Source organism: Marmota monax, unplaced genomic scaffold, assembly GCF_021218885.2.
Source record: "Marmota monax isolate L192 unplaced genomic scaffold, Marmota_monax_Labrador192_F-V1.1 WCK01_AAM20220418_F8-fsc00007, whole genome shotgun sequence".
Taxonomy (NCBI): domain Eukaryota; kingdom Metazoa; phylum Chordata; class Mammalia; order Rodentia; family Sciuridae; genus Marmota; species Marmota monax.
This window is the reverse complement of record NW_026692781.1, coordinates 1,413,864-1,438,197: the sequence shown is the minus strand read 5'-3', so window position 1 is coordinate 1,438,197 and position 24,334 is coordinate 1,413,864. Positions and strand designations below refer to the sequence as shown.

The following is a 24,334-nucleotide window of genomic DNA, read 5'->3' as shown; positions in this document are numbered from 1 at the left end:
TTGGTATGTTCACCCTCAGGCTGGTGAAGGTTATTAGGGTGGAAGGGTTGGTCTTGGGGGTGGAGCTCCTGGAGGTGGGGTATAGCACTTGCTGGTCCCCTGTGGGAGAATGTACCCCAAGGATCTCCTTTGGGGTCTGATTGTTTGATGTGGGTTCCTAGTTTTATCTCCTTGTATCGCCTATAGACCTCACAATTCCTGGTCTCTAATTTAGTCTCTAAACTAAATCTCACTCACTCCCTTCCCTTTTACTTCCCAATCAGGAACATTTCTCTCTGGAGGTCTTGTGGGCTGTGCTCTGGGGGCTGCACACCTGTCGCAAAGAGCTGTTTTGTATTGAGCATTTCAGGACCAGGTTTTATGAGCTACTGAGAGCCACATAGCTGCAAGCACAGTGTCAGTTTAGTGGCTGCCAGGGAGATGGGGGAGTTGTGGACCTTAATATTGCTTCTAAGCCCCAGCTGGTGTCTGAAGCTGGCCAGAGTCCCAAGTTGGAGGCAGCTGCTTTCAGTGATGGGGTGTCAGGTTGGGTGGGGCCCAGGGTGGTATTGGGCAACGTGTTCAGAGATGCAGCTCTGTGGCTAGCAGCTGTCTCCATACCCTGTGTGGTGTCCCCAGATACAGGCTACCATGGGTAGGTGACTATGGGGCAGTAGTTGCAGTGTTCCAAGATGGAGGCAACTGGGAGAGCCCCATGTTGGTAGATGGAGGTCCACATGGGAGTCGCGGCCAGAGGACCTGCGTGTGCGCAGCAGCCAGCTGTCCTGTGTGGGAGCGGTGGCTGGGATTCCTGCACAGGTGCTGATGCTTGTGGTCCTACTCGGGCACCTGAAGTCCTGTGCTGACACTGAGGTTTGGGGTACTGTGAGGCATGGTGGCTGTGATTACTGTGTGGGAGCAGCTATCGGGGGTCCTCTAAAAACTTGCAGAGAAACAGTATTCCCAATACTTGAATCCCAGGTCCAGGAATGACACAGAATGCAGCCTCCCTCTAGCCCTCCATTCTTGGATCCCCAAGGTATAATGTTTAGGTGTCAGACTGGGGAAAGGTGATAGTACCATTTTCTGAGATATGAAGTTTGGAAGGAAAGATTGTACCTGAAAATTAGTGTTGTTTTGAGAAATAGAAACGTTCCTCTCTTTGTACATCAGACATACAGAGACACACTACTAATATTTTAACTTTTGTATCTATTTGATAATTTAAAATTCACTGAGGATATAGACATATTTTATGTCATTTCATCCTCAGAACCACCCTAAGGTAGGTATCATTATAGTCCTCCCCATTGACATGGGGATATCGGGGAGGAATAATTTGTTCATTATGTTCATTATTTAAAAATTTGTTCATAATTTACTCACACAGCAAATTTACAATCAAAATGTGACTAAAGTTTACTCAGAATTTCCAGTAAAAGAGAGACTAACTGAGCATTTAATAGTTAGTGTATGAGACTCATCGTATGTACTGATGACTCAGAGCTGAAAAAATCCTGCACTTTCTGATTTTATCATTTAATATATGGTAGCAATCATATATATGTTTGTCCTCTCCACTGAGGCAGATGTCAAGGTATCCACAGCCCTGGCTGACAAGCTCTAGCCAGGCACCTGCAGGGTTGTCTCTCCAATAGCCCAACCTTCTGTTCCACCCATCTGAAGCAGAGAGATGAGCCATGTTATGGACTCTCTTCTCTGGGTACAAATTCTACTCCTCTATATTATCTTATAGCAGAAATTTTGAAAAAACTGACTGTGAGACATTGATCCCACAGATCTGTTTTGTTAGATTCATGTAATATTGTTAAAATTTTTAAATTATTTTCCAACATTTATAAATCAGGAGACCTCTCTCTCTCTCTCTCTCTCTCTCTCTCTCTCTCTCTCTCTCTCTCTTTCATATGCACACACACAAACCCCAACACACACACCACCCACAAATAATTCATATTTAGATTTGTTTTGAAATATCAGATCTGGCATCAATGACTCACTTGCCAAAAATTATCAAGTACTTACAGTACCAACTGCCACCCACCCTCTGTGGACATTTTAATTTTTAGTCCATGTCTTAGAGAGTACATGTGTAACTAGATGAATCCTATATATTACAATTGGGTGGGCTGCAGACAAACAAGTGTCTTAAGTTTCTTTCTAGGCTGGTTATACCTAATATAAAGGGGAAAATTGAGAATAGGAGAGAAAAAAAATTAAATGGCACAAATACTCACGTCAGAGACAGATCAAGAACCTGCAAGAAAACTTTTCATTCTCCAATAAGCCAGAGAAGGAGGGAAATCTTTGCCTCAATCTAAATGTTACAATAAATGGAACTCGATGCCATGGTATTAGTCCCGAATGAGAAATGTCCCCAGAGATCTGCACTAACAGGCATCTCTTGATCTTCTATACTGTTCTTCATACCCAGAACTTTGAGGCATCTTTTTTCTTGCCACATACCTGTCATTTGCCCCTATCTGCTAGATGCTGTTCCTAAGCTAGAAGCATACATATTGGAAAGGTGGATTCCACCTCTCTGCAGGAGCTATAGCCAGATTTCCCCCTCCTGATAGATAGGAATATGTCAAGAAGAGAGATTTATATGTTATATCCCAACTTAGAACTCTGTTACCATGTTCAGGTGTCATTCTTTACAAGATAAATTTCCCTGTATCATTAATTCAGAATTATACTTCATTAAGTATTACATAGGGCTGGATAGTAGCTTAGTGGTAGAGAATTTGCCTAGCATTTGCAAGGCCCTGTATTCGATCCCCAGCATCTCAGAGGAAGAAAAAGAAAACATTACATAGACTTTGGGGTCTGGAAAAAAATTACATATTTCCCTCTTGTTGAAAAATATATTCAAAGCTCAAAGTAAATGACTTTCAAATTTTCAGAATATAGCTGAAAAGAAAAACATGTTAAAAATGTTTATCTTTTATTTTGAGGCCAAGGGATAAATTTAATGTACCATAATATTGCTACTTTTTAATACTGTTCATCATAATAGCTCATTTTTCTGTTACTTTTTTCCTTTTCCTGTAGCTTTCTTTTAAGTTAAAGCAATAAACTTGAAGTCATTCCTGTTATTTGGCAATTTTCTGATTAAGTGTAGATGAAACACAAAGAGTTATGTCTTAATTATGTATTTTTAAAAATATAGGCTCTCTATGTATGTATGATATGTCAAAATATATTCTACTATCATATATAACTAAAAATAACACATTTTTTAAAATAAGGAAAAAAAGTTGGGTTTAGGCAGTGGTATATTTTAGAAAAGGAAACTGCAAAATAGTGGATTATTAAATTCAATGTTAATCTTGACAACAAATTGTAAACAAATCCCTATCTATAAACCCAAATACAGGAAAAGATTTCAGATCATAATAAGCACTGCTTTATAAGTAATGTCTGCCAAACTATTGTAACATAATTTGCCGGGTTTCTGTTCTCGAGACTAAAAGGCTCAGGCTCTAGTTAAACTGGGCTAACTGGGCTGCACAAAATAACCACACAAGAGACACAAATACCTTTTTCTTTGGGGTTGCTGTGACGGCTCCTCTGACTTTACGGGTCCGCAGAAAGAGAGAGAGAGAGCATGCGCTGACCCCTTTTATTGGGGAGAAGCTATTCAGATGAGGCAAGGGGTGAGGTTTCAGGGCGCTGAGTCTATCTTCATGATGTCCACTGTCAGCAGGTTGACTGACACCTGGGTAGGCCACACCCAAGGGCACAGTAAGAGGAGGGGACACACACAAGACACTTCCATGGAAGATTCTATCCTAAACAGGGCAAGGGGTTATATTACAAAGGAACAGGTGAGCGTAGCTTCACCCATGGGGATGTAGCAAGATACACCCATTTCTGTGACTGAGCACTTCAGTACCCAGCTGGGGAGTGTAACTCAGTCACCTGTAAGGTTGGCCTCCCACAATAATTATTTCCTTATTGACCATCTAATTAGATTGAGGGAAAAGATTTTAATACTTGAATACAATATAACTATTGAAAATTTGGTCAAGTACTAGTGATTTTTTTTAATCACTACCTAACAAAAACAGACTGACAGCTCTGCTATTACAGAATCATCTGCATTATTTAATTAAAAAATGATACAAGATACTATGCATCGAAATTTGACCAATTGAATTGGAATCACAACATCTCTGTCAACTAAGTACATTTATTATCATTTCTCAAATGAGGTAACTGAGACCCAGAAAACTAAAGTCTAAAATCTCACTCTAACAGACAACAGAGTCAACTTTTGAACCACACATCTGACTCCAGGGTCTGCCTTCTTAATAAGATAAATCCTACTTATAATTTACAGATCATTATAGTGTTGATTACCAGTGGTACTTATCAGTTTTTCCACATAACCACTTCCTTGTGTTTTCTTTAAAGCAAGAAATATTTTTAACTTGGCAAGGTTGCTAAAGAGAATCTGACCTAGCTGAAGGGTGAATGGCTGAGGTCTGGGTCTATGCTGTTCGATACAGGTCACACATGTGACTATTGAGCACGTGAAGACAGCCATGGCAGATTTAGAAGATTTGGAACAACAACAACAAAAAGGATGTAAAGTAACTCATAATTTTTGATATTGGTTTCATTCTCAAGTGATAATATTTTGGATATGTGGGTTAAAGGAAGCATTGTTCAAATTTATTTTCATGTGGTACTTAAAAAATTTACAATGGTATCAGTAACTCAAGATTTGTATTTCACATTATATTTCTCTTGGACAATGCTGATCTAAGTAAACCTCCACTAATTTTTCTAAATTACTTCTGTTAGTATAGGTAGTTGAGCATTCTTTAGCTTATAAACTTCTTAGTCATGATGTGCATAACTTTGTTTTCTTTTTAGTTGGTAGCACAGGAATGTGCAAACATTGTGCTAAACAGTTCATATATGTCTTTTATATTAAAATCAGCAATTGAACTTAACATCAGGTTCATGCTACTTTGTAGCAATGTATCATATAGGCATTCAATAAATGCTGTTTGATTTCAGCAACTATACTTATTAAAAAAAATGTGACAAGCTAGGATAACCCCTGATGTGTGAATGTTGATTCCTGCAAAGATATCTGTCAAGTGACTTTTCCCATACAAAATCTACTTTTGAATTCAGTCACAAAGCCGTGTTTCAAACTTGTTTCAGTCATACAATTATTCATATGTTAAATGGTGTCATGAATTTCTTATAGTTCTTTTATAGAATGCAATTAAAATGTTTGTTTCAGCCCCATAATAGATGAACTGAGGAACAAACTTTAAGATAGTCATGATGTGACAGAATTTTACTAAAAGTCACACTGTTGGTGCTGGTAAATGGACCATCATGTCAACATTCAGATTAGCTGCAGAGTGTAAGGAGAAACCTAATTCAAACTAGATGCTACTATATCCACCTTTTCTTCTCCATCAATTTTGAACTGTTCTTTTGTATTGATGTGACTAAATGCAAAGCAAATTATTCTTAGGAATTGTGTAAATGCACAAAGTAGATTTAAGGGATGCTAAGATATTACTATGTCACCTAATATGTTCTTTTCCAAAGTAAAAAATTGATCCTCTATTGAACATTTCTTAAAATGTTGATTTGCTTAAAGTCACAAAATATTTGTTTATAGTTTAACATATGGAGATATCTTGGCTAGTCTTTGGATTTTTCCCTCTTAGAGCTCTTTTCTATGTGTAAAATGCAGAAGGCAAGTGTCCATATGTTTTAAAATTCTGGAGTTACTCATTTGTTGTAAGTAAACAGTGTTTCTTTCTGACTCTTCTCCTCATCCTTCAAAACCATCAGTACCACTATTTGGAGAAACATGTGTCTGAGTTTCCTTAGATACACGATCCTTTTATTAATTCTTTAACAAAACCAGAAGCAGAGAAAATTCACCAAGAAAACAGAAATCTCTCTTCTTGACATATTCTTTTTTTTTTTTTTTTTTTGAGAGAGAGAGAGAGAGAGAGAGAGAGAGAGAGAGAATTTTTTAATATTTATTTTCGGTGGACACAACATCTTTATTTTATTTTTATGTGATGCTGAGGATGGAACCTAGCACCCCGAACATGCCAGGCGATTGTACTACCGCTTGAGCCACATCCCCAGCCCCTCTTTTATTAATTCTTAACACTACAAACTGAATGGTTGACTTCTTGGTTGTGTAAGAAAATGTAAATAGGATGGATACCGATAGATGAGGGAATAAGCATCAGATCAGTTACAAATAGTAAATTTGAAGTTCCATATGGAACTTACTAACATAAAACGGTAACATTTGAAACTCTACATACAATTACTATACATACAATTACTATACAAGTTACTGTACAAGTCTATAAAGTTTTGCTTTATTGTGAGTCTACTGAAAATAAACCCATGATCACTAAAAAGTGGAAAACATGAAGTTTGTACAAAAACACATACATTTCAACACTTGAAAAGCAGAGCTCTCACAGAAAAATATCCTATGAACATTCTCTGTTAATGTTGGCATTATCATCACCTTCCTGGGTAGTTCTTGCAAGAATGTCATGCCCATCTGTATATCTTGTGAAAAATCAAAGCAGAACAAACTTTGTGTAGCAGAACACCATTAGCCCATTTATAAAATCAAATTATAAACATTTACACAATGCACATACAAGTTTTGTGAATATCAGGTTATAAAATAATCTCCGATACATTTTGAGTTTAATATATGCATACATACATACATACAAAAAATACATCCTCAAATCAGTAAAAAGTTTCCATCTGAGGCTTGAACAACTAATAATTATGTCCATTGGTCTTTAACTTTTATGCCTAAGTATTAATTCATCTGTCAAAGAACTTTGGGATGAAAATTAGCTGTCAGCATTAGGGGTACAGTGCTTTCATTACATTTACCATTTTGAATTCCAACCCTTCACACTTCCTTCTCAGGCACTTCTCTGGTAAGTTTCTTAATCCTGCCTCTTTGACTTTTTAGTGCTCAAGGCAAACTTTTCTTTCTCTCCCACCCATTCTTTGGCTTCTCCACCTTTGCCTTTTGCTTCCCTGCCTTCTGTCTCATTTCTGTTTTCTTGGTGAATTTTCTCTGCTCCTGGTTTAGGCTGAGGGTGGTCAAGGAGCAGGAGTCCCTATGAGCTGTAATCAGAACCACCTTGAGCACCCTCACCCTCCAGTCCATGGTTTGGGCCACCTATGAGGTTGTAATTTCTTCTTCATTGTCTCTTTGTACCACTGTATCAATCGAAGTTATCTTATAATATTATCTGATAGGAGGAAATTCTTAGATTCAGAGTATATATTCTGTGTCATATTTTTACTGGTTCTCCAACTCTAGACCCCATTATTTCTATCAGATTTTATTTGGGGTGTTTTTGAGGAAAGGAGATTTGCAGTTGGTGTGAAAGTTGGACTCTACAGTCCAGAATTAGCTCAGTTTTGCTCTTCTGTGGCTTTGAATGTTCATATTCCCTAGGGCAAAGGTATTTGAACCCACAAGTCTGTTCATGATTTATGGTGATTTCACAATGTCATTTAGGGGCAAATGCACTGAATGGATCAGAGGAAAACAGAAACTAAGTGCTGCACACAGATGAAAACACACACACACACACACACACACACACTGTAAATACACATTTTTTGTGTATGTGGTACTAGGGATTGAACCCAGGACCTTGTGCATGTGAGGCAAGCACTCTACCACCTGAGCTATATCACCAGCCCTTGTAAATTCACTTTCTGTGGTGAAATTTTCTTTTGTTTTCTGAACTTCTTTACAAAGAATAAAGGAAGTGTACTTAGCAGTTGGGTTTCAAGTGGAGATTCTCTAACTGTTGCAAAAGGGAGGTCTCTTCTATAAAATGCAGTAAAATTAATTTTTAAAAAAATCTATATGAAACTCTGATATACAAACTACAACCTCCTCCTTTTTTAAATTATTAGATTCAATAGACAAAGTTTCATCAAAGTGTCTTAAAAGTTTATAAATAAGCTGTACTCTCAAATATTTGTATTTAGCTTATCACAGCTGAATTTAATGACCAGCATTAGTTGAGGGACCATACTTTCATGGAAGATTTAGGATATTTCTACCAAAACCAGTTAGGAAGTCCTATTTTCAAAGAGGAATTCCATAAATATGTTGAAGTAATTACTCATTTGAAAATCTTATTCTATTTGTAAATGGTAGTTGGAAAAGAAATGTAAAACCTCTTATTGACCTGAAGACTAACTGTGAAGAATAAACCATTATCAAAGGTTCTTAGTAGAAAATAAATATGAAGTTACCGTGCTATGTCATTAAAGGCTCTATGTAGATCTGCATCCTAAAGCTAAAAACAAGGCTTTAGAGAGTGGGTGAATTTATATTTAAAAAAAAAAAAAAGCTGACCTGGTAGCTCAATGTCATAGTACTTAAATGAGGTTCTGGGTTACTAGATAGATGGATAGATAGATAGATAGATAGATAGATAGATAGATAAACGAACTTAAAATTCTCTTCCTATAATATGTTCTTCAGAGAGAAAGTAGCTTTCTCTTACCTTTGGCTATGACTCTAAGTAAGTGCCTTTAAAAGCCCTGAGTCACAGTCCTTTGTACACTATTGTATGTTGCTTCTTAAAGTTTTTTCTCTGCATACTATCAATTGTGATCAAATAAGTCTTAGTTTTGAAATGGAATTCCATTCACATTCATGGATCCTGGGTTCTTTGGGGACTTTGAGCTTTTCTTCTGGGCAAAGAAATCACCACATGCAATAAAGTCAGTTGGGATTAGAATTGAATGTGTCAGCTAACTCAGAAATCCCAATACAGAATTTAGCGCTCTCATTCAACAGACACTCTCCAGGGAACTTGGCCTCCAGAAATCAATTATTGGATCACATCCATCTAATCCAAGAGTGTGTTTGAGGGTGACTGCTTTTATTTTCATTTACCAGTAAAGTGATAATGTTTATTTTATAAGCAAGATGGTAACAAAATTTTTATTCCAAAAATAGTATCAACTCTATTGAATGATTTTGCATTCCACAGGATTAATTTTTCAAGATATTTTAATTGGGAAAGCTGAAATCATTATAAAAGGAATTTAGTGTCTTAAAGATTTTTAGAATGAAAGTGAAATGTTCACCCATTTAAGAATTTCATTTAAATCAAACTTTTAAAATATTAAGAAAATAAATAAATTATCTTGGCTAAATTTCTTATGTACAATAAAATTACAGGTAAGTATTAGGTAAAAGGTAAGTGATGTCATCAAATTTCCTCTTTAGTGAAGAGATCCAGTAATAGTTTCTCTTCATGGTATGTATCATAAATTATGATCGTCCTGATTTCTTGTGCAACATTGGAATTATTCCTTATAGAAAATAACAGAAAACAGGTAATAAAGTTGATATTGTTTACACTTTTATACTTTTGTGTTGTGTTCCTGTCTTACAGACTTTTATAGTATTGAATAAAGGGAAGGCCATCTTCCGGTTCAGTGCCACCTCTGCCCTGTACATTTTAACTCCCTTCAATCCTCTTAGGAAAATAGCTATTAAGATTTTGGTACATTCATATCCTTTTTCAAGTGATTAATGTTAACTGTTTGTACATAATCTATAAATGCTTTATAGCTAAATACAAAATTACTCATACTCTACATCTTTTATCACTCTCATTTTGCATCTTTTGTCAGATAAGTCTTATTCTTAAAGTTGATTAAGCACAGATGCATGGGAACTTACAAAGTCTTTAACATTACACATGTGTATACATATGTATGTATAGTTGTTATCTTTCTAAAACACTTGTATGTATTGAGCCCTACAAATCTAGTACAAAAGATCTATCTTTATGTTTACCATCTTTGTAGAAAGATGTGTAGAATTTTCAGTGAATAATGACATAATAATAAAGAAATCTACTTCCAGAGTCGGGGCCAGCCATAGCTATATTCTAAAACAATTTAATATTCTGTAGAATAAACTTGTAGGTATATTTCCATAGAAGAATATCAGAAGACCTTGATCAATACTTAATTAATTCTTGAACTTCACTGATAATTTTTGTAAAGAAAGTACTGAAATATTGGCTGAATTCCAAATTTAAGCCACTGAATTATGATTCAGTCATGTAAAACTGATTGCTTAATAAAGATTTTGGGAGTTGATGAAAGAAACTAAGATTATATTTCCAAATGCTTTGGGGGTTTAGCTTTGTGATTCCTACTGGTTTAAAATATCCACTGCAACTAAATTCATCTGTTGATATTTATCAATGAAAATTCCATTCCTTTTTGTGTTTCATTTGGTGGTTCTGGTAATAAGAAATACTATTATAATTATCATAAGCCCATTCTATCTGATTTTAATAAAAAGATTCTAAAATCTAAAAGGTTGGGTTGAAGGTGGTGTAGCTCAGAGGCAGAGCCTGCTTGCCTAACAATTACAGGCAAGACTCTGAGTTTGAGCTCCAGCACCTGAAACAAGACAAAGTACAACAGTGAAACAGAACAATAACTAAAAAACACAACTGAGATACCCTTCTATTTTAAGCTGATTGTAAGAGGTATAAATATGCTATTATTAAAATTTAAATATTTGAAATTAAAAATTGCATGTTCAGGGTTTTTCCACTTCTATGTTTCCTGTCTTAGTTTGTATTCCTAGTGCCATCATGTGGTCATTTGATGTAAACTTTTTTTTTTTTTTTTTTTCAGTTGATGGAAAATTTTCATTTGGGCAGCAAACTATAGTGAAAAGAATATTGTGTCTGAAGACAGAAAACCTGCATTCTGTAGTCCTGGGCCAAGTTATCTAATTTCTCTAGAGCATAGGCCTTAATTCTCTGATTTCTAAATGTAGTGATAAGACTCCTTGTTTTCTAAGGTCCCTGTCACAGCTGCAACTCCATTATGCCTTCCTCATTTGTTTTAGCTAGCACTTAGAACATCTTTCCTTATATACAGGCACGGCTCCAAGCATTTCACACACATTAACTCACTTAACTTGCCCACCAGAATGATGAAATCTCTTCATTATCAGTTCCACTTTATCAAAGTAAGTGGAGACACAGAGAGGTTCAGTAGCACAGAGAGGATAAGTGACTCACTTGAGGTCACTTTGCCTTGTTGAATTTTAATTACATTCACATCATATTAAATCTTGACCTTCAGGAATATTCACTTTTCATCTTATCCAACGCTGCTGCACTTGTAGAAACTTGGTCAAAACTGAAAAATCCAATACTTAGTATCATGTTGTCTTTGACCAAAAAATGTTTTCACATGTTGAAATATATTGGATGACATGTATTGAAGAAATTTCAATATTACAGACATGTATTCTTCCTCAACAATTAACTATTAGAATTAGTTCAAGTTAATGCTCTCTGTTCAAATAATATGCAACTCTACAAGGCACAGAAAGCCTTCCCACCAAAGTTTTATGAGAAGTGAATATATTTGTTCAATAATATTTGCAAAACCAACACCTTATACCAATACAATAATGTCTTCTTATGCATTATTTCATTTAACATAAACAGCTATTCTGTGAAGGTGATATTATTACTCACATTATACAGATAAAGAAATGAAATTTGCTGGGCACGATGGCACACGCCTGTAATCCCAGTAACTTGGGAGGCTGAGAGAGGAGGATTGTGAGTTCAAAGGCAGCCTCAGCAAAAGTGAGGTGCAAAGCAATTCAGTGATACTCTGTCTCTAAATAAAATGCAAAATAGGGCTGGGGATGTGACTCAGTAGTCGAGTGTCCCTGAGTTCAATCCCTGGTAGAAAGGAAGGAAAGAAGGAAGGAAGGAAGGAACTAAAATTTAAAGAGATTAGATGACTTGCCCATGATATATTTATCACTGAGTGAGTACTGGTTGAAATATAGTTAGGGTTTTTTTATGTTAGTTTTATATACTAGTTAAATTTGTATTTTGTTTTGTGTGTTCCTTAACAATAACCTACATTATTCAGCATGCTAATTATGTGCACTATTTTGACAAACTGTGTGTTTATGACAATGAGTAACCCTCCAGACTGGACAAAGAATGTAGAGTAAGTTCTAATTCTATATTTATATGTATACACACACACACATATATATATATATATATATATATATATATACACATACACAAAATTTCAGATTTTGGAATTATGTCTTCATGTATCTTTGAGATAAAATTGAAGAACACTTGTATTAAAGCCATTTTAGGCACATTTATACAACAAGAAGACTTGCTGGTATTAGATTTCATCTTTCTCTTTTGCCTATACCTGATGGTCACCAGAAGTCCATCATTCTTGGACATTCGCCATTTTTTTCCCTGTAGAATTAACATGTCCATAGAAAATGTGTTGAAAGAAATTGCAGAAGAGGTCCAATATGATGGATCTTGAGTTCAGTTCAATTCCATAATACCCATTTTGTCCCATTGTCCCACGTATGGAACATATAGAAAAACTTAAATTGAGCAACAAATATACCACTTATGGTAACTTTAAAATAGAATTTGAATATTATTATGTTATTGAAAACTTGGAAGTTAAGGGATTAATACAGTGATTTAGAATTAAGAGCAAATTATAAATGCCATAAGGAGACCATGATGAACCTCAGGAGTTTTCAATTCCGTCAGCCATGTCAGACCAATATCAGTTCAAGTGAGGTCATCAAAAAACTGACTTAAAAAAAAAAAAAAAACTTCCAAAATTTCACGATTGTACAACTTTAAAATTTGAATTAGTTTAACTGAAAGCTAAACTAATGGAGGTGAAAGTTTAGGTAGTATTTTAAAAAAAAAAAAAAACTGGCAGCATTACTAATATAATTGCTGTCTCTGTCTGGGATATCCCTTGAGGGCAGAAAGCCCAGCTGTGGGATAAGTGCAATCCATGCTACTTCAGTCCTGGCTGCTGCACCTGCCCACGCTCTCTATTGAAATCCTTGTTACTCCAGGGCCACTTCTCTTACCAATACAGATGTTACTATATCCACCTTTTCTTCTCCATCAATTTTGAACTGTTCCTTCCTGGATAGGTCAATAAGAAAATGGAGAGAGTCTGTAGAAAATAGTAAACTTTTTATACAAAGAATTCCTAAAGCATTGAAGCTAACAAGTTAAAATCCACAGGTCTTTAATTACTTTAGTTTTTGTGATCTTTTGCTACCTTCAAACTCCTGTTTCTGAATAGACGTTTTAAACATTGGAAACAGCCAAGTTTTTGAATGATCACCAAATTTTCTTCCAGAGTAAATTTTCACCTCACATAACCCTAGAATTATATCCTTTGATTTTAATGAAGTCTTTTTCCATGAAAGTTAGCCTATCTTGAAGAAAGAGAAAATGTTAGACTTGCTGATTTATCAATGTCTTCTTATTCTTAAAATATCATGGAAGTTGAGCGTTTTTTTAATTATTGTTTTGTTTTCTAAGAGAAAATCCTTCTATACTGCAACATTATTGATTGACTACTCCATCATGAAACCACGCTGCTTCTCAGGAGACGCTCTATTCATTTTTATCAGTACTAGGACATGTCAGGCAGTAGCTAGATTGAATTTTACATGGCATGTATTTCTCACACTGCTCATAGGAAACTTTAGAAACACCTCTTCAATGTTAGGGAGTTGAATTTAAAGTTACTACTATGTCTTATTTCTTCAAAAATAAAATCAAGCTGCATAATTTCCTGTTTTTAGAATTCATCTGTTCCACTGACAGAGGTATAAGAAGTTAATATGCTCTGAAAGAAAACTATTACTCTATCAGTTCTTCTTTGGATGCTTGTTTCTAGGTACACTTTCACAGGAATATATACCTTTGAATCACTTATAAAAATTATTGCAAGGGGCTTCTGTTTAGAAGATTTTACTTTCCTTCGAGATCCATGGAACTGGCTTGATTTCACTGTTATTACATTTGCGTAAGTGCCTTTTATGAAACTTCAAAGAGAATAGAGTTGGGTTTTCCATTAGTACTATGGTTTAAAAGAATAAAGTTGATTTAGTATTTAGAATATGTTGACATGACTTACACATTTAAGCTCTGGATCTTAAGTTAGCACCACAGAGGTATAAGTGGTATTTCACTATAGCTTGAAGGCCTTTCAATAGTTGGAAATAAAATTTTCACATCAAATTTCATATCTGCCTTTCTTCCACATGCATACCCATGCCCCCAAAATATAAAAGCACAAGCGTATTTATAATATGTCTTTGTAAAACGACTTTAAATAATTACAGGGACAGACAATTCTACTGGTTCCATAAACTTACCTTATCAATTTTATATACTCTCCATACCTTTATTCCTTAGTTTGATAAAATAATAAAAAGTAAATATATACTAGTATCCAAATACTCTGAAAATTAAACTAACCAGTTAAAAGAAAGCATTTGATATAATATGAATTAATAAATTATTATTATTTTATCAGTAAATGGGTATTTATGGCTTTATATACAGACATATTCTCTTTACCTCTTTTTCTCTTTTGACTCCTTTTCTATCTTTTCTCTTTATTGCCTCCTTCATCTCTTTCTTTACTCTCATCACAAGCCTTCTTTTCCTTATATTCTATCCATATATATTCAGTAATGTTAACAATTCCTTCATCCCTAGTGGTAAACTTTCTAGTGATAAACTTCCCTAGAAAGAGAACCCAACAAGTAGTGGAAAGCCATTCACAATAAGTGACATGGTATGTGGAGAACAGTGGACCAACCAACAAACTCCATGCCCTCATCCTGCCTTTGGGAGTTGATTCTCTTGACCTATAGAAGGTGTAATATGGTGCACATGAGGAAGAGAAGGGGCAGCAATATACTCAAAGCTCCAAATGCTGCCCGTGTGGTCTTACTTTCATCTCTGAGCAAGATGATCCAAATTGTCACCACACCCTCCGGCCACAGTGCAAAAAATGCATATTGATACTTCTGTTTCTTGAGAATGAAATAGCAATAATGGCAGGAGCAGTATTTGGCCCCATAAAATATCATTACTAATTTGCCTAACTTTTGTTTAAATGTTGCACTAGAAAAACCTTATCTTGTAGATAAAGACAATGAAGCAATCTGCCTTTTCATACCTAACTTTGGTATTTCACTCTTTTTCTAAATGAAATCCTGAAATAACAGCCAAGATTTATTTCTTTACATTTAATTCTGATTTACACAGATGCTGATTACATTGCTTTCAAAAGGACAACGGGGTAAATACCTTGTAAAATTTACATCTAGTTAATGATCTTAAATTATGAAAATAAAACCACAGTGATAGACTCCAATGTCTAATTTGCTACTTACAATATTTATTATTTAAAATCATCTTGAAGGTCTTTGTGAAAGACCCAAACAAGCAACATGAATCCTGCTTAAGTCTTGAGTAACTCTGGTTTTATTCCACAGGTTTGTAGCAGAATTTGTAAACATAAACGTAGGTAATTTTTCAGCTCTTTGCACTTTAAGAATCTTGAGAACTTTGAAAATTATTTTTGTAATTGCCAGTAAGGAGTGATTAAGGTGAAGTGTAGACTCCTTGTATCTACAACTCTTTCTTTGTGTCTTGTTACTGTGTCTGTGTGTGAACTCCCCTACTGCAGATATGTAACAGAGTTTGTGGACCTGGGCAATGTCTCAGCGTTGAGAACATTCAGAGTCCTCCGAGCATTGAAAACGATCTCAGTCATTCCAGGTGAGAATAAAGTTCAACACTCAGGGGGGACCCATTGTATTTGTCAGCATCTGCCTGTTTGCTTCACATTCAACATTATAGAAAATCAAAAATTACAAGTAGGCCTATTCACAGAAAAATATTCTCCTTTTCTGAATATAAGTTTTTTTTTTTTTTCCAGCCATGGAGCTAAACAATTTCTTGCATGACACTATAATATACAGTCTGTATGATTTGCCCTTAGATATGTTATATTTTTGTCTTATCAGTTTTACTGAGGAATTATTCCCTGTTGAATATGCCAATTTTCAGCTTCTTATCCAGTATAACCACTGATGCCTATATATAAGCAATCAAAATCTTCTTTTTACTAACAAAAGACAAGCAATATGATAAAAAGAATAGCGTGAATCTGAGTGGAGGATTTATGTTAAAGTGAAATTATACTCTAAGCCACCTCCAGTTTCATAGCAAAACCTTTCCTGCTTGAAATTTAAACATATTTATTCAAGGCATTTGTTTATAAAATGGACAACTGACCCTAATGAAAATGTGGCCAAGTTTCAAGAGCAAGGAGTAAAAAATCAAGACCCTTTCCTTAATGGAGACTTCCTGAAGACCATGAAACTTCTGTTATTTTCTTTCATCTTAATGCAATGTGGATTAAATTTCATTGTTTGGATCATTACTTTTCTGCTGTTCATCTCCATAAGCTATCACCTACCATGAAGTGTCGCCCTTTTCTACCACTGCAGACTTTTACACACTCTACATTTTCAAGAGTATTGTTGTGTGAAGCTTTTGTTATTCGAGATATGTTAAGTCTTCATGGTAATGGGCTTCCTTCTTTCAGGACTGAAGACCATCGTGGGGGCCCTGATCCAGTCGGTGAAGAAGCTCTCAGATGTCATGATCCTGACTGTGTTCTGCCTCAGCGTGTTTGCACTGATAGGCCTGCAGCTCTTCATGGGCAACCTGAGGAATAAATGTGTACAGTGGCCTCCCACGAATGCTTCTCTGGAGGAGCATACTATAGAGAGGAACGTAACTGTGAATAACAATGGCACACTTGTAAATGAGACTTTATTTGAGTTTGACTGGAAATCATACATTCAAGATGAAAGTAAGAATTGCTGATATGTATATTTATTCTTTTCATTGTTTGACCTGCCTTTTATCTAGTCATGGGTAATTAAAAAGGATCATGTAAGTGGTAGAAAACTCTTTGGAAATTACTTAATAAAATTACTTAAAAATATATAAAATTACACTTTTATTTGACATTCTTTTCCTCTGGATTTTGTTTTCTTTCATTCATTCATTCTTTTTTTTTTCTTTTTTCATTTTTGTCACTGGGTGTTAAATCCATACCCTTCTTCATGTAAGGCAAGCACTATACCACAAAATGACATCCCTAATCTTTTCCCTGAGTTTTAAATAATTTCTGGAATGAGTTTTAAAGATGATTTTTTTCTCATTGTCTTACCAGTGGTTTGCTCATACATCAATTTTTAATTGATAACTATTCTAATTTTGACTCCCAAATGCCACCTTCTATTGTGTTGTCATTTGGGAGGCTAAAAAGAATTTTATCAGGATCTTCTTTTAACTGTACATGCTTCCTGTGGTAGTTGAGACAATTGAAGAAAATAAATGTGTGAAAACCCTTTTTAAATTCTAAAGTACTATGTAATATAACATATTAAACATTTACTACAGATTGCCAGGAACTTTGCCAGAATAGTGGGGAAAATAGTGGTGATAATATATGGCTTCATAGTGCTTGCAGTTGACTTTATTCTTTTTTTTTTTAATTTTTTATTGTTGGTTGTTCAAAACATTACAAATTTCTTGATATATCATATTTCACACTTTGATACACAATGGAGTATTACTCTGCATTAAAAAATGACAAAATCATAGAATTTGCAGGGAAATGGATGGCATTAGAGCAGATTATGCTAAGTGAAGCTAGCCAATCCCTAAAAAACAAATGCCAAATGTCTTCTTTGATATAAGGAGAGTAACTAAGAACAGAGTAGGGACGAAGAGCAGGAGAAGAAGATTAACATTAAACAGGGATGAGAGGTGGGAGGGAAAGGGAGAGAGAAGGGGAAATTGCATGGAAATGGAAGGAGACCCTCAGGGTTATACAAAAGCAGAACACAACAGACTTTATTCTTTTACGGAAATCAAGCAAGACCTAAAGATAAGCACTCTTCTATTTGAAAAAGTATTACATCAAAAAGAAGAAAATTATTGTCAATTAAGCTTCAGGAGAGAGTAAAATAGAAAGTTTCAGATAAATCAGTGAGGTTATGGAAATTGCTTTATCTTTATTTCAAGCACTTAGACAAAATAGTCAAACACTGAAATAGTCTATTCTAGAAGGATGGAAAAATAATTGGCCTAACACACTTTCTCTTTAAAATTGACAATAAAAGTAGAAAAAATATTTCTCTTTCTTTTCTTTAATTTTAGTATGTGCCAGGAGCAGTATTTCAAAAGCAGGGAATAAGAAAAATGATTCATTGAAAAAGGATATGTCCTTTTAACAAAAAATATTAAATATATAAACTTAGACTGTGGATATGCTTACATATAGCTATATCTTTATTTCTTTAAGATGGTGAGTAATACTTTGGGAAAAAATGAAAGGAAGAAAGACCTTTAGTGAATGACTGTGTAGAACATGTTGGATTAGTCATAGAACATATCAAGACCCTGTCTCAAAATATAAAATAAAAAATGGTGGGGATATAGCTCAGAAAAGGAGCATTTGCCTTGTGTGTGTGAGGCCCTGGGTTTCATTACCAGTATTGGGAAACAAAAAACAAACAAACGAACTGTTACTGGTGGTTTGATATTTCTTAAAGTAGTAATAGCATAATAAAAGGATGAAGACACATACTGAATATCTCCTTATAAATTTTGGAAATACCTTGGTTTGTTACAAATTAACTCTTTCATGACATTCAATGATATGTTGACAAATAATTTGCAAATAGTTGGAAATCTTCAGGTTAAGAAAAATGCATTAGGAGCAGTGTCAGAGATGCTCAAATGTGTCCTATTCAATTCATGTGATGTCAGTAAGTCCACTGCTGTCTCCAACACCCTGACGTCTGTTGTTTGCTTCTTATCTAAGTTGAAGTTTCTGTCTGAAGATGTCACCCAGGATTTATTGCTCATAGTGAAAATTTATTGAACTATTTTTCTTACACTTAAATAAAATCAAGAATATCTGAAGCTATTTTTAACTCTAAAAATCTAGGATTTTTATTTGCTCTGATGATGCTTCACTTGTTGTGACAAGTTATTTCAAACCAAATGCAAATATAAATAAGATGATTCATCTTTAAAAGTGATAGACAATTAAATTCAATGAAATTAAAAATAAGCATCATGATTGAAAAGTTGTTTTTTTCAAGGTAAGGTTTTTAGGTCATTGAATTTAAAGGACTTTATTCATAAGCACAAGATATAAAAAAAGTATCCTGAAGTTATACAGCCCTTTCATGGTATTTGATTTTAATTGAAAACTTAGAAATATATTTTTCTATATTTAAAGAAGTCAAGAGTCAGGCACAGTGGCACATACCTAAAATCCCAGTTACTTGAGAAAGCGGGCAGGAGCACAGTAAGTTCAAGGTCAGCCTAAGCAACATATCAAGACCCTGTCTCAAAATATAAAATAAAAAGTGGTGGGGGTATAGCTCAGAAAAGAAGCATTTGCCTTGTGTGTGTGAGGCCCTGGGTTCTATTACCAGTATTGGGAAACAAAAAACAAACAAACCAAAAGTCAGTGGTTAAAAAATACCGATTTCTTTCTTAATGTTATGTTAGTACCTGAGGCTACCACTAATTTTATATTAATAATAAATAAAATTTGCACCATCAAGTATCTAATGCCCTTTTACAACATCTAGTAGTTGGAGGGAGAAGGGGCCAATACTATGTCTTCAAATGAATTATATGTTGTACTTAAATGAACCTAAAATTAGAACCTGATTTCCTGTCTCATTTTAGTATTTTTAACCAAAAAAGTGTTCATAACTGACTTTCTTTTTTTTTCAAACAGGATATCATTATTTCTTGGAGGGTTTTTTAGATGCACTACTATGTGGAAATAGCTCCGATGCAGGGTAAGCCATTAATCTTGTGTATTTGTGTATGTTGTGTATACACACACATATGTGTACCTCTTCTCTTTCTGTAGAAACTAGCTAATAAAAGCCAACTAATTTATTACTACTGATTTGCTGCAGTTCAGGTTATTTATAAAGCATGAGGTTATTTAAATTACTAGTTAAGCTTTTCTTGTAATGTAAGAATACTTTAAGCCATAACATTGTTTCACTTAGGTAAGTATATCTTGCTAGGAATAGACTCTGGAGGCACCAGAGGTAGGGAAAAGGAAATAGACATGTGAAAATGCTAATCCTTAAGAGAAAATAATTTTGTTAATGTTGTTAGAGATGCCATACTATATAATTTAATTGAAGTAGGCTAGAGATCCCCTCTCAAAATACTCTTGCCATAATTAAGCTTCTCTTTTTGTCAGATGAGCAGGATGTCTTGTGGTTTGAAGCAGGTTTGCACACAAAAGATATGATAGAGTTAGTCTGCAAGCCTGTTGTACAAAAAGATATTATCTCTGTTTTCTTGGTAAAAACTTGTGAAACCTGTGTATGGTCTAGAGGATGGAACAGAAAGCACTTGTATATGAACCTCCCCCCCAACCCACACCCCAAACACAGGGTGTAAAGTTCAAAAATTTCCAAAATCTTTGTTCAGAGAATTTTAAGCAAAAGCCCTCTCTGAACCCTGCAGTCAATAAACCTGCTTCCTGAAAATTCCTCAAGTGTCCAGCCTCTTCCGTCCTACTTCATAATGGTAACAACAAGTGACTAATAAAGTTACATTGTAAAGAATTGAGAATTATATTAATTAGTTATCAATCGTACTGTTATTCTTGGAGATAGCAAGTCTTCCTGGCCAGATAATGTTCTAAGTGTAAAACTCTACCAGAATTAAAAGGCAGTAGAATGTCTTATAATACTTTCTTTCCTCCTTACAGCCAATGTCCAGAAGGATACATGTGTGTAAAAGCTGGTAGAAACCCTAACTATGGTTACACAAGCTTTGATACCTTCAGTTGGGCATTTTTGTCTCTGTTTCGGCTGATGACTCAGGACTTCTGGGAAAATCTTTATCAACTGGTGAGAATCTGAAGCAATATTCACTGCATTTAAGTTGAAGATTTCAGGAACATAGACTAAGTCACGAAAATCACACCACAGCATAATACGGTAGGGAGAGCAGAACTTGAAAGCCAGAGATTTGAGCTCCCCTATTTTATAGATTATAATACATATTGAGCAGAATAATGCCAAGGATAGTAATTCTCTCCCATTCTCCCTGGCTCAAATCCTATTTCTTATCCTTATTGAGACAGGTTCTCTTTAACCAGAAGGTACAAGCTCCCCTCAGCCCTGTATCCCCCCTCGATTATTATCCCACAGGTGGGAGGAAATGAAAAGGAGGTCAATGTACAAATACTTCTGATTTCTTCTTTGACTTTCATCAAAGTCTCAGCTTTTTGATGGAAGTCTCCATCTTATTTTATTAGTTCTGTTTCATATTGGGTGAATCCAAGAATTTCCTCCTAGAAATTAAAGTATGGATACTTAAGTTAAAGAATGAAGAGGCAGAGGTGAATGAAATAGACTGTCAGAGAAGAGGGAGAGCCTGTGACCTGTGTAATTTGTATCAGAGTTCTGCAAGACACACAAGTTGAAAGGTGAAGCCACCCCCTTAATGAAGTAGTTTTGAGAAACAATTCTTTTCTTGTTTGCAGACACTGCGTGCTGCTGGGAAAACATACATGATATTTTTTGTGCTGGTCATTTTCCTGGGCTCATTCTACCTAATAAATTTGATCCTGGCTGTGGTGGCCATGGCCTACGAGGAACAGAATCAGGCCACAATGGAAGAAGCAGAACAGAAGGAGGCGGAATTTCAGCAGATGCTCGAACAGCTTAAAAAGCAGCAAGAGGCAGCTCAAGTAAATTATCAAGTCAAATATGCCTTGTCCCACAGTACCAAACTCTTTCTTTCTTTTGGTACCAACTTTTTTATTGTTAAAAATTACTGGAGAGAAAGTAAAAGATGGTACCTGAGGAAACTGGTAGAATGGGGAATTAGTAAAGGTTTCTGAACATCTACTCAGTTTCATTTATTTTAATTATTCACTTAATTATTTTAAGATGCTTGTAATATTAACCACAATGGAACTTTCCCATGTTATTTTAGTTGTTCTGAGATGCTCATAATAAAGAGGAAAATGTAATTTTGGAGAGTATTCTTGGGCAAGACATTTTCACTAAGTGAATATACTGGCATTAGGAGAAAATTCTAAGGAAATAATCTTTTCTTAGAAAAAAATATTGGTTATTATCAAAAAAGATGTTCATCTATTTCATAAAAGTAGCCTTTATCTTTCTTTAACCAAACATATCACCTTTTAAAGTGGTGGCTTAATTGCCTTTATAAGGAAGAGGTTAAAAATACAATATTCTCTGATTCAGTGGTATCCAATGGCATCTAAATGTCACCAACCTCACAGAGACCAGGGGATGTTAGAGGGATACTTGTTTTATACTGTGATTTCAGTGCTCATAGTTCAGAAAGTGCCTGTCCTGTCATCCCATCTGCGTCACATACAAACTCATGGTCTTTACTAAAGAAGAAAATTCATTCAGCTATATTAATTTATACACCAGAGGCCTGTATTGAGAGTATTCTGGGAACAACGATAATAATCAAAAAGTGCCATCTTAGTACCAATACAATTTGTGATCAAAAAGCATTGTTCAACCAGAGCAGAGTTGAAGATGTTGGGCACAGATTTTGGAAAACTGAATATCTTGTGTTGCTTGGTAGAAAACTGCTGACCCTCCCTCCTCCACTCTTCAAAATAGAATATCAGAGGGGTGAAGAATGGATTTTATAACCATCCATCAATTTGATTGATAATATTTTGAGGGCATTGAATAACACAGTTTCAATGGGAATTATCTCATTCTCATTTTTGGTTTTGACCTCATGTAACTTTCCTTCTATACTCCAATCTATTTTTCAGAGGAAAGAAGACAATGCTAATTAAATCTAATTTATTAGGGCAAATCAAATCCCCCAAAGTAGTATGAATTTACGTTATTATTGATGCACAATGGATCCTTTTGAATATGTAGTCTGTGAAGCATAACAGAAACCTAATAAATGGTATGATGGAGAAAACCAGATTATCTCTGAAAGTCCTCATTAGGTAGAAAGAAAAAAAAATTGCCCCTTCCACTTGCAGAGCATCAATGTGAGAATAGCTCAGTCAGCTAAACGTATTTTGTAAATGCCATGAAAATTCTTAAGACAATTAAAGAAATATTAAGGAGTTTTCTAGTGCCATGCTAAATCTATTTTTCCTCTACATAGCAAGCAGCAGCTGCAACCACCTCAGAACATTCCAGAGAGCCCAGTGCAGCAGGCAGGCTTTCAGACAGTTCATCTGAAGCCTCTAAGTTGAGTTCCAAGAGTGCCAAGGAAAGGAGGAATCGAAGAAAGAAAAGAAAACAGAAAGAGCAGTCTGGTGGGGAAGAGAAAGATGAGGACGAGTTCCATAAATCTGAATCTGAAGACAGTATCAGGAGGAAGGGGTTTCGTTTCTCCATTGAAGGGAACCGATTGACATATGAAAAGAGGTACTCTTCTCCACACCAGGTACGTCACTATTGAGTTTGCTGATGCATGGATGAAAAGTAAAATACCGAAGAGAGGGAAAGAATTAAAATGGACCTAGGAATTTTAATCAATTGAATCAACTATTAGTTTTATTATATCTAAATCTATCCTTTCTTCACATAGTTAAGTGAAAAGTTTACTCTAGGTGTATTTGAGTCTACATCTTGGTGTGGTTGAAGTAATGTTGGGTTGAAAGCCATGAGACCTAGATTTTCATTAGACTGCTGGTATTTGTCTGTGACTAATGACATTTAATCTTTCTGGCCCTCAGCTCTTTTAACTACAACAAAAAATGTGGATCTGGGACTGGCTGATCAGTAATGTCCTTTTGGTTGTTTTATGATTTTATGTTGTTTTTCCCTGTAACATCTTTATAAGCCTTCGTGCATGTTTCTGAAAATATCAGTCATGATACACTTTATTGAAAAGCACATCACTCTGAACTTCAGAAGTCAAGTATCGAAAATGCTATGCCTTTTAGGTAGAACAGGAATAACAGTTAAAGTAATTTTAGAAAAGTGGATTAATGATCTCTGAAAATGGTGGAATTCCTTAAAAGGAAAGAGCAACGGAAACAATAGTGGCCTTGCTGAGGTCTTGCGGCTAGTGCCAAGGTTCACAATATCCCCAGCAATAGACTTTATGTTGTTGCCTTTTAAAAATTGAGAAATGATGGTTCAGGGATTTTTTTCATTAACTTTTAGGTTGCACTCTAGCTCCCCATTCTCTAATACCAGTGGCTAGAAACCACTGATTGAATTTAATCTGAATGCCTATAAATTTAAGATGTGAACAACTACTGAAACTGAAATGAGAAAGAGAAGATCAAGTTCTTTCCATGT

The 24,334-nt window shown here is 35.1% G+C and overlaps 1 protein-coding gene across 4 annotated transcripts in view; it reads left to right on the top strand.

The window, feature by feature from the left end:
• Scn1a (sodium voltage-gated channel alpha subunit 1) overlaps positions 1–24,334 on the top strand; it is a 155,132-nt gene that overhangs the window by 79,552 nt on the left and 51,246 nt on the right. For all 4 annotated transcript variants that reach the window (XM_058580149.1, XM_058580146.1, XM_058580148.1 and 1 more), the window contains exons 3-11: positions 9,462–9,582; positions 11,985–12,072; positions 13,816–13,944; positions 15,622–15,713; positions 16,546–16,815; positions 19,774–19,837; positions 20,773–20,914; positions 21,553–21,759; positions 23,187–23,471. In XM_058580149.1, coding sequence (XP_058436132.1) covers positions 9,462–9,582; positions 11,985–12,072; positions 13,816–13,944; positions 15,622–15,713; positions 16,546–16,815; positions 19,774–19,837; positions 20,773–20,914; positions 21,553–21,759; positions 23,187–23,471 — 1,398 coding nt within the window. The remainder of the gene's footprint in view (positions 1–9,461; positions 9,583–11,984; positions 12,073–13,815; positions 13,945–15,621; positions 15,714–16,545; positions 16,816–19,773; positions 19,838–20,772; positions 20,915–21,552; positions 21,760–23,186; positions 23,472–24,334) is intronic.